The sequence below is a fragment of the Thunnus albacares genome, chromosome 13, assembly GCF_914725855.1.
Source record: "Thunnus albacares chromosome 13, fThuAlb1.1, whole genome shotgun sequence".
Classification (NCBI taxonomy): domain Eukaryota; kingdom Metazoa; phylum Chordata; class Actinopteri; order Scombriformes; family Scombridae; genus Thunnus; species Thunnus albacares.
Window position 1 is genome coordinate 11,445,971 of NC_058118.1, and position 11,544 is coordinate 11,457,514.

The 11,544-nt window shown below is 41.5% G+C and overlaps 2 protein-coding genes across 8 annotated transcripts in view; both read right to left on the reverse strand.

Moving 5' to 3' along the window:
- phldb1a (pleckstrin homology-like domain, family B, member 1a) overlaps positions 1-8,074 on the reverse strand; it is a 33,614-nt gene extending 25,540 nt beyond the window's left edge. For 3 of the 7 annotated variants that reach the window (XM_044369551.1, XM_044369552.1, XM_044369547.1), the window contains exons 1-4: positions 4,208-4,384; positions 2,339-2,437; positions 1,478-1,601; positions 283-453 (exon numbers count right to left, since the gene is read on the reverse strand). In XM_044369551.1, coding sequence (XP_044225486.1) covers positions 283-453; positions 1,478-1,601; positions 2,339-2,437; positions 4,208-4,210 — 397 coding nt within the window. In that variant the 5' untranslated portion in view covers positions 4,211-4,384. Of the gene's footprint in view, positions 1-282; positions 454-1,477; positions 1,602-2,338; positions 2,438-4,207; positions 4,385-7,426; positions 7,533-7,917 lie in introns of those variants that run through there. The other 4 variants (XM_044369548.1, XM_044369549.1, XM_044369553.1 and 1 more) reach the window with 4 other exon arrangements.
- A 2,710-nt stretch (positions 8,075-10,784) lies between these two features.
- LOC122994817 (histone H2AX) lies at positions 10,785-11,423 on the reverse strand. Its single transcript, XM_044369557.1, has one exon. It carries the CDS (start codon positions 11,352-11,354, stop codon positions 10,926-10,928), a length of 429 nt encoding a protein of 142 aa, XP_044225492.1. The 5' UTR covers positions 11,355-11,423; the 3' UTR covers positions 10,785-10,925.
- Between the last annotated feature and the right edge of the window lie 121 nt (positions 11,424-11,544).

Sequence of the window (11,544 nt, forward strand, 5' to 3'; positions counted from 1 at the left end):
AAGAACCTAATTTATCTTCCAGAGCCCTTTGTATTGTAATACTGCAATGCATTTGCCATTTTGATAAATCATCTGACTGTACATCAGTGTGATTTCACAGATTATGGGGACTTTAAGAACTTCCAATTAGACTCTGCTTATAGTGGACAAGGCAAGCACTACTGTCCTGCCTAGATCTTAATCATTTGGTGGTTTTATGGCAAAGATTATTACATCATTGATATAAAATTCAAGAAAAACAAGCTTATAATTTCAGTCATTGAAGCATGTGACTGTGTTTACCTTGTGTCAGGCGATAGGGTTTGGTGATGGGAAGGCCATCTGCAGAGCATTGGTTTCCACATGGGTACAAGGTGATGCTGCCCGCCTGGTTTTCAATGTAGCAGTGCTGAGCCGCGATGCCGGGGCCCTGCAGAGGGATATCTGTCACCCCGCTGCCTAATGTGGTTCTCCCTGCAACGACAACAAACATTTTCCCAGCGTCAGTTACTGGAGATCCATGTAGACCTGTGACTACTTATGTGAAGTATTCTTAGGTCTGCGCTTCAAAGCCAGAGTTGATGGACGCTCATCTCAGAGGTCAAGGCCACATGGGGCAGAGTCACAAACAGAGTCAGCACATGGTTGAATGTTGAACGACAGGTGTTAGTCTCAGGAGATGAGCTTTAGCTGGCAGATGAAAGGCATCTTGTCAGTCATTATTAATATAACCATCTGCTATTTACTGTTTTGTAATTTGATTATCAGTTATATTCTGTAGCTGCCTGAAGCATACGCAAGAGATATAACCCAACACAAACACATATACTACTTATTCTTATTTGATAGCGCAAAGAAGATGCATCACAAAGAAAATCCCAGAAGGCTTTTCTCTGGGGCACTACTGTCTCCTCTCTCTTCTTCTATAGTGTCTGTGTTCGGTGCAAGACAAATGATGCAAGAAAATCACAGACAAGGGTGCAATTGCGACTGTGACACAGTATGAGTGACTACAAGATGGTTAGAAGGTGGCAATTCATGACAACTTGTGCCATTTACTAACTTTATTAAATAACAATTGACTTATTTTGAATCAATCATACAGTCAGTGCAGAGATGTCTGGGCTGATACAAACTGTAGTTTACCATGTCGGTTAAAGAAAAAAATGTCCACCGATATTGTTAGCCTGTCATTTAGTTGCAGATTATATACTTTATACATTATCAGGCAGGACCATATATATGACAAGCTGTTAGTGAAGTGTGCTTTGTACATATATGAGGCATAGAAACGACAATGACATGGACATATATGAAAAATAGATCATGAATAATCTTTGCATTTTAGTGAGGATTAATGACAATTTTGATGAGTAATCTGTGATCAGCATAAATTAAATTCTTAGTGTAATAAACCTGACACTGTTTAATACACAAACATTTGCCCAACACACACACACACACACACACACACACACACATAGAGACAGGTCTTCACCTTCTAGCAGTGGTAGCAGGGTGATGGCTGTGCTCAGGCGTCCACTTCCCAAACTAACCAGGTGGGGGCGCTCTGCCTGGACTTTCAGGGACTTGCCTGTCTCAATCAGGTCTAAAGGAGTACTCTGCCAAAACAAAATCATAGAGAAAAAAAAAAACCATCAGTATTTTATGATCTTGAGATTTTGTTGTCTTAGTTACTCACACACAGCACATGAGGTATTAACAGTTAAGGACATGTAGATTTTTCTGACATCAGTTTTGTATAAAATCCCAACAGTGAATAAATATCATATGAGCAGTCCAGTATGTGGACTTGATTCAGGCCCTGACATGTCCTTTATACAACTGAATAAGATACACGCAATAAAATAAATTTGAAGATATGAATGTGATGATACAACACTGACAGAGGGGCTGTAGTGTCTGTTCTGCTACAGCAGTAAATGAGGTGATACATTATCTAATACATACAGTAACTGTAGTAATTAATTATAAGGGGACTGATGTGGTATGACTTGAATGAAATTTTTTTCATAAATGTCAGAAACACTAAAAATAAAGACCCCAACAATTACAGTCCATATCAGAGAGACAGAGCATAGAAATAACAGTTAAATAACATTTACAAGATGTGTACTGTAAATATGTATTTTTTTAAAAGGTAGATATGCCACTTCATACAGCAAGCTCTGATTGGCAGATTCATTTATTTGATTTGAAGTTGATTTACTACTAAAATCTTACGTCTTAAATTCTTGAAACAACTGTAAGGAGTAATAAAGTCAGTTAAACTTGATTTATCATCCCAGTTGTATCAGCTGTAAACTGTCACTGTCACCTGAACTAAGACATGACTCACCTGTAAGACCTGGTGCGTCTGTCGCCCATGTTCCACTTTATTCCTGCTCATGCGGTCCATGTCGGCTGGGCTGTCAGAATGATCTGATGCATGAAGATCCTGAAGCAAACGCACACATACACACGGATAGAGAGAACAGCAGGGGATGAATGGGAGCGCTGGGAATACTGCTACTACAGTTGTACTACAATGGGAACAGTGCTTTCCTTACAAACCCTTCTGCCCCAGTTATAAGCCCACGTGACCAAACTGTTATACTGGGTAATTGTTTCTCTATAACCAACCAGACAAAACGATCCATCAAGAAAACTGACATTGATTTATGCCTCAATCTACAAAAGATTACTGATTTTACACATTAAAGAATGAACACAAGTAGACATTTGACAACAATCTTGGCAGAAAATAGCAGCCTGCCATTATGTGAATATCATCACTTCTGATGTGTAGCAGAAGGTGTGAATAAGCTCTGCAAGTGCCTTAGACATCAGGGGTCAGACAACTACTTCCTCTGATGAGTCACTGTGACTCGCATACAGATCTTTCAAACACACACACACTCTGTGTTTGCAGACAGATGCAACAGATTAGATCCAGCTGTCTGCGCATCACGCTCGCTTCAGACGAGAGGAAAACAACAGCCCACGAGGACCACACATGCCTCAAACAATCACACGTAGACACATAAGCTGCCCAGATGACTCCCCATATTATATCACCATAGCTGATATTCATGTCTCTCACCCACATGTGTTGCTCGCTTGTATCCACTCAGCATTCCAAGTAAAACTGAAATAGACACAACTACCTACTATCTAGTGTCTGTTTTGTCTGATATGGAGCAAACATAAATTACTGTATGCCACATTTGACTCACTGACTTTCACATTTCAAAATAGAAATATCTTTCCTCAGTAGGTGTTGGGACAACTTGTACTTTATGACTAAGTTATGTCTCTCATTTATTGTGTCTTCCTTTAATTTCTCACCAGTCTACATGTCAGGAAATGACCACATCAGCCCATTCACACACCAACACGTGACCGTTGCATCAAACAGAAATGCTTGAGGGCTTTGTCGCTCGATGCTGACATCACTCATCAATAAGAATTTTTGAAAAAAATAGTCAAAAACCATCCTCAGCTGCTGCCCTCCAAGTTTAGCCCTGGCTGTTTGAGACAACAGGGCGTTCTATCTGTGTCTGATGTCACTCCAGACGAGGCTGCCGGGTGAAACCACACTATATGACAATCCTGTCCAGTGTGTGTGAGTCTCAGTGGACCCAGTGACACGGAGAACAGACCGTCCCCTCTGTTCAACACTGACACTGGACCCCTGACGCCTCTTGCTGTCAGCCCACTGGCTGTCAACACTTGCCCTCTTTGAGCCACGCAGTCAGACACAGGACAGGAGAGTGGGCAGGGTAATGTGTCTCTGTCTGTCTGACTCACACACACACACACACATATGCACACATGTGCTCCTGCTCCCACAAGCCTCACTGATTTAACGTGCAGTACACACCCAGGCCGGAGAATAGTTTTAATGCTTGCAAATGCAGGGCCTTCCACTGTAACCTGTGATTATGGGGGCAGTTATGCCCTGCAGAGCTGCCATGAGCTTCTGAAAATAGACACCGCCAGCCACACAGTCTGGGCTGCTACTTTTAAAGAGAAATGACTTCTGGTGAGACTTAAATCTGACAAAACAGAGGAAGAAAAGGAAAATTGTACAATTAGAATGAATTAAATAAAGCGGAGTGACATTTTATAGAGGGGAAGATAAAAAACAGTCAATTTACAAACACTGCAGTGCTGGAAAACACAGTCAACAGTTTACTTACTTCACTGACAGACATGCAACTCTTACCATCTCTCTACTCTTACAGAGTCCAGACAACAGCTAGATCCATGATTTTGTCTGTAGATTCTTATTCCATTCAGTGTCAGAAGCAGTGTCCACATTATTGTTTATGTCTTGCTCCTAGCCTTTTTCATTCACTCACTGAGTTCCTCTGCTATTTCCCTCCTCCCAGCCCCTTCTCCTCCCCATCCCGGTGCAGAGTTACATCCCCGACACGCAGCACAGAGGGGGACCCGGCACTGGCACTGCCCTCCAAAAATGTGCTCTTACTTCCGACTTATTCTTTAATGACTTCCTTTCTCTTTTTGGCAAATAATCTTTGTGAACCCTATTAGTGAAGAAGAACTTCACTTGAACAATGAACTCTTAAGTTTCACAACACTCCATAATAAGAGAGGGGTGTTTGGTCAAAGTTCAGATCCTCCTCAGAGAGTCCCTGAGATGTATTTACTCCCCTACAGGATTTTCACTGATGGAAAGATCAGATGGACCGCACCAGATGATCAGAGGAGGCTAGAAACCAAATCCATGCAATGCTGTGCGTCCCCTCAGCGTTGTCGATTGGTAAAGCAGGTGTTAACAGTCTGACGGGTTGGAACCACGATCCAGGGCAGAAATAACATGTGGTGTAGGAGTAGGAGATGGAAAAGACCTTGTGTCCTTTGACTTCCTGCTGTGAGTCCTGTTCCACTGATGCAACCAAAAAACAAGGGGTTTTCCGCTCTGGAAAACTGTTGAATAGACATTTATGATAATATGAGTAAGCAGAGCATTATAATGCATCTACTGTGTTTGATACATCAGTGATGAAGGGATAGAGAAATACTATGTTCCACAGGAAGTGGGCGAACACATGTCAGCCATCTTTTCACATGTCCCACCGGGGCGATTTGGCATAGAGACAGACAGAGAGTGGAAGAGAGTGGGAGAAAGACCTCTACTATTGATCTCTCAAGGCTTTTCCCATGGTCGGGGCCAGAGGGGAGATGGAGGAAATGAAGCAGATGATGAGTCACTGAGGAAAATAAAAACAAACAAACAGAGGCAGCTAAGTAACCAGATGGTCTCAGAGCAAAGTCTGCAGTGAGGGTTGATGTGAGTCAGCCGCCTTCGGTAATAATGTTGAGGTGTCAGTGTCAGAGGGGATGAAAAGCTGGTGAATGTCCTTTAAACTTTTATTTTGGATGTAGATTTGCTGCAGACACTACAGACACTGTCTGCAGCAAATAAGCTAACACAGCAAAAGAATACTTAAAAGCAATGTCAATTCTGGTTAACAAAAGTTGGTAAATGGTATTATTAGCTCATTAATCCTGACAGCAATCAAATATGTGTGTTTGGCCAAAAAGAATACAGTTTCCACACCAGGATCTTAAGCATTAAATTAAACATACTGAATTTTGATGTGTCATATATTATTAATTGCAGTACATTAGCACATTTAACTTTTTACTAGGCTGCATTTAACGATTATTTTCATTATCAATTAATCTGCCAAGTATTTTCTTGATTCATCATTTAGTCAATGGAATGCTAAAAAATAGGGGAGAAATGGCATTCACAATTTCTCAGAGCTCACAGTGATGTCTTTGACTTGCTTGTTTTGTCCAACTAACAGTCCACAACCTTACGATATTCAATTTACTGTCAAATGTGACAAAGGAAAACAGCAGATCGACACATTTGTGAAGCTGGAACCAAAGAATGTGACTGAAGCGATTACTTGATTATCAAACTAGTTGCTGATTCATTTGACTTTAACAGAAAGTCTACAAATCACACAAATGCTTCAAGTCAGTAACATCAAGTTAAATAAAAAGATGATGTAAGGGTTCAATATTTCAAACTAAAACCATCCAGGCTACATATATAAAAAGGGTTTTTATTTTGCTCTGGAGTTTAAACATGGACAGGTTTACAACTACATTATGTAGAATGATTTAACTTGATTACTGAGCACTATTAAAGTTTGTTGTCTTGCCAAGGCTGTAATTTCATGCAACTTTCCCTTTAAATGGTCTCTGTCGTGGTTGTACGCCTGAACTGACTGCAGGGATGCCTCAGCATTCACACATGTTAGGAGCACTGTGCAAGGATGATAAATGTCCACAATTACTGGAAGATTTGCCAGCTGCAGAATGAGTGTGTGTGTATTTACTGATCACACTGGTGTGAGGATTTCTCACAGGTCTTGAATTATGTGTCTGCCCTGTAGTTACACAGTGCTATACACTGTCTACCCTGACCTGTGGAGCAGCTGTCTGCAGATCTCTGCAGGATATCTGGACATGTGACAGTATACAGATGGAAGAATTCAAAAATGCAATCAGGTACAAAATGCTTGAGTAGGATCCAGCAGGATACAGACAATGCAAACAGTGACTCAATCAGAGAAACAGGTTACATTCCTTCTCACGTGAAATTAGGTAACAGGGACATCCTTGCCCTGAACTCAGACAGCACTTCCTCTTAGACTGCTCACAAATTTCGCCTCTTCCGCTAAGATTGACAGGCCAAAACATAACATTTGCCCTTACCTTGACTGTTAACTTAACCATTTGAGTGGTGGAGCTTGTTGTGGTGATACACAAGCTGGGAGGAATGCTGCAGGCATGAGAAGCTCAACTCAAGACAAGAAAGACCCTTATTCTCAATGAGGAGTCATAAAAGACTGATTCACATGTGGGTTATAGAGATTAACATCGTCTACAGCACAGACCCAGACACTGTATTTACAGAGCATTGCCATACAGTTTAACATGGTGTCTAAACTGTGCAACGTTATCAGAAAAAACTAAACATATCCAACAACATACTGACTATAAGTACACATAAATGCCATCGGTGTCTTATGATTTGCTCCGCTTGATAAAACACCCACATTCTCATATACTGCAATCATCACACAATGCACATCGTACTAACACACATCATGTGATCACCCATATGCTACTCTGATAGGGCATGCACCCACTCACACTTAAAACGAATAAGCAAGAACAGGAAGTTGTTGATATTCCCAAAACCTTTCTCTTGAGTCTCCCACCTAACAGATGTGCTGTTTCCTCTCTAACATCTGTCCACTTGTCTCTCATAATTTATAAATAAATTCAAGAAAATGCAACTCAACTCTACATGCAAACAAGCTGTTGATCATTAAATATTTCTATCTGTTAAAACAAACGTAAAGGTTTCTTATCATTTTTAAGTTAAAAATGTACTCACTCAGGCACATGTGCACCTCACACTCCTGTCAGTGGAAATACTTGATCAGACTGTAATTCCACCAAAGTACATTACTGGACACATGAGCCCCAAAGGCAGCCTGATCTCACACACACATAAAAGTGTCCATTCACATTCACTGGGTTTGGCTCCTAATCTCTCTCTCTCTCTCTCTCTCTCTCTCTCTCTCTCTCTCTCTCGCTCTGTAAAACCAGATGATTTCCACCTGCTCCGACTGCTCTGTAATATTTAAATTAGAAAATAAGCCCATAAGAAGCCAACAACAAATTATTGTAAAAATGCTGAAAAAGTATGAAAACTCTCTGGCACACAGTGAACAGTGAGTGAGAAATAACTGGGTCATATTAGGCTGACAGCCATGAGCTGTAACGTAAGCTGCCACAATAGCCCCATTATCTCCTCTTCTCTCCTACTTATTCTTTCTCTCAATGCAACATACAAACACAGCAAATATTTGTGTTTCTCATTACCCGTGCTGGCTAGGAACATCGTCTTGTCTGTGGGATGAGTCAGTCCAAAGATTAAAAACACGGGGAGACGAGGCGTTCTCACAGCTCCTCGTGAGAAAAGTCTCCCAATGTAGTTCACTTCTAGAGGATGGAAATATGCTGTCAGTTCTTCACTGCTGTTGAGTTTGTTTCAAAGTGAAACATTCAGTACATCTTTCTGCCAGGTCCACCCCTCTTTCCGGCCCTCATCCTCTCCCCACTTATCGTTCCTTTTCCCATTCATCTGAATCTACCCACTCTGTATCCCTGCATTGCTCTCACAAAGCAGATTTATCTTCAGATCTCTAAATTCTTTAGATTTTTACAAGTGAGGTATGTCGAACTTAGTGGTGAACTTGGAAAAGCTTCCCCTCCTTGAGCTAACATTAGGTAATACCTTTTTGTTCCATTCACTGTTTCTTCAAGCTGTAATTAACAAAATGTGGACACAGTGTCTTTTGGATGAAGTCACTTCAAACTAGAGGATTAGACTGGGAAAGCCAATGTTTGTCTGCACTTGGGAAGAAGCATGTGTGACACAGACACTTTGTCTCTCAAGTCAACAATGTCTATAACTTCTGCCTCTCCCGTGAAATTACAAGAATACTGATGAAGCACAAAGACACAGACAAAACAAAAATCTCTAGGAGGTTTCCTTTTTCACTAACAGCTGAGAGGAACACCGCTGGTAAATTTAAAGTGCCAATCAGGAAATTATAGTCATCACAGCCAACGGACATTCAGGTTTTTTCCTCCCAGGCTGGAATTTTTAGCCTGGCTGTTGGTGTTGGACACGTTGTCAAGGCTAGAGTAATTGGTTCAGCCTGTCCTGGGCTCAGTTCAAACTTGGTGCGTCATGCCGCTTTTGCCACTAATAAAACAGTCAAAGCAGACAGAAATATCTGCAAGCTCTAGCTACTCCTGCTGAAAGGTTACAGGTGATTTTAGCTGCACATGTCTGAGAAAGCAAGCAATCTGTGCCACAGATGGCATCAAATGACTCCATGTCTTAAAAGAAAAAGGTTTTTAAAAAATATGCAATTATCAAGTTAAACTAATGGAAAGCTTTTCAGATATTTTGACATAATGTTGCTAATGGTGTTTAATGGTGCTTTCATTTCCAGAAGAAACACTTTCACCATCTTTAAAAGGAAGACATAATCGATATTGCGTGTGATTATGATCAGAATCTGAGTTGAATATCTGATGGAACAATGTGCGCAATGAGCTGTCTTCCATTGTTATTAAATAGAAAACACATGCACGGATAAGAGGGGGGGAAAGAGTGACAGCCCTTTTTCTGAGGAATGACAAGTTATTTGTACAAAACATGTATCCAAACTCTCAGATATGAAACATCTGACCTCTGGTGGCAAAGTCAGGGAAGTGCACTCCCTCTATCATGATAATAACTAATATTTTTGTGTGACATTGACTGATCTATACTATTGCTATTTACCACTATTGTAGCTAATATGTGCCATTTTGAGAAAACAGAGAGGACAGAAACTGATATAATTAAGATTTGAAACTCTTGGATGTTTGCAATTAAATCATTGAACTGTGTTATTGTCTTGACAAGGTGCAGAAAGCTTTTTTTTATGCAACCTGGTGTGTTTTACTGACATGTGGCTTGTATGATGGGCAGATACGACGTGTCTGTTTTACTTTCATTGTAGACTTTGTTGGCAAGCTGAGTTTTCAGAGTTTTCCCAGATCCTTGTGTTCACATTTGTATAAATAGGTAGCAAATGTTAATCTTATGATTGCCATGATGTATTCTGACTTTATCCAAATTGCCTTTGCGTCTGTCACAAGAAGAGTGTCTCATTTCTGGCACTTCTTAAATATTTCGGATGATGGAATTAAAATGTTGATGTTATTGCTTCCCTTGTTTACTCTTTGTACAAATACCATATGTATTTGATTGGATGCCACTGTAATCTTACTGGTAAACAGGCTGCAGTTGTTTGTTTCTTCACATGTAATGAGGAAACACCTGGAGCTTCAAGCAGAAAGAACCGTTACTGTGTTATGCAGGTCATAACCAAACAGATGTTTAAAACCCTAGTCAGGGCACTTTAACCCAAAGAAAACAGTTTAACGAATAAAATTCCACACGTGTTGCTCAAAACAACTCGGTCTAACTGTGAAAATGGGTTTATATGTCATCATATGAAGTTTTCAGTGTCTTATGTTTGATACTTGTGCAGTACAATAGCTCTGGAAAAACCCTCATGAAGATGATGTTTCAGTCTTTGGTGAAACTGTTTGTGTTTATTAAATATTATGGTCATTTTGGAGGGAGTAGCTTGTGATGCTTCTAACATTCAATTCATTGATATAAAAAAGTGAAATTACAGCAGCACAGGGTCAAAAATTACTAAATGAAGACCTCTATGACAGTTTCAGCTAAAACTTAATATCATGACCCTTTTGAAAATAGGATTTACTGCTGGTTTATTAGAGTGAGTCAGTTTCAGCTAAGTGCACTTAATAAATAAACCACGCAACTGAGTGTTAGATCAGGGATTATTATTTTTGACCATGGGGGTTTACACTCTACTACACTTCAGGTAAGCAGTATATGAACTCCAAAAGGAGCCCAAAGCTGCACAGTCATGGTAGTAAGGACCAGATGGACAGCAATCTGCTGCATGACCTGGCCTATGAAACTAGTCGTGCATGTCAGTGAGTCAAGGCCTCACCGTTTCCCCCATCAGACCTGTAATAGCCTGCTCAATGTTTATCAACCTAGCTGCCGAATTACACCACGAATTATACTTAGAGGCAGATCATGTTAGCCTGTCTGAGTCTATAGGACGCTAACAACGAACGGGAACGACCACTTTATTATAAAACAATGCGTTTATTAAATAGAAACATGCGAAAATGGAACAAGACAGCGATAAAGAGGAAAAGTTGCTCTTTCAAATGAGGGTGGGTGGCCCTTAAAAGGGCCTTTGGGGTGGAAGTTGTTAGCCAGGAGGCTAATACTCCTGAGACTGAGAGGAGGCCTTCTTTCCCGCCTTGCCGGAGCTCGGTGCAGACTGGCCGGTCTTCTTGGGCAGCAGCACGGCCTGAATGTTGGGCAGGACGCCGCCCTGGGCGATGGTCACACCACCGAGCAGTTTGTTCAGCTCCTCGTCGTTGCGTACAGCCAGCTGGAGGTGACGAGGGATGATACGGGTCTTCTTGTTGTCCCGGGCTGCGTTACCGGCCAACTCCAGGATCTCAGCAGTGAGGTACTCCAGCACGGCGGCCAGGTACACGGGGGCTCCGGCGCCAACTCGCTCCGCGTAGTTCCCTTTGCGGAGGAGACGGTGCACACGGCCGACGGGGAACTGAAGGCCGGCCCGGGAGCTGCGGGTCTTCGCCTTGGCGCGGGCCTTAGCTCCGGTTTTGCCTCTTCCAGACATTGTTGAGTTGATCTACCGTGGTTCGACACAGCAATCAAAGGTTTCCAAGTGAATTGGAAAAAAAAACAGCCTCACAACCTGGATATAAACCCCACGCTTTGTCCCGCCCTAAAACGCGATTGGCTTTTGCGGTGAAAATAGCTAAATATGATTGGCTCTGAAGGGACAAAGGGAAACGGAAGTCAGACAC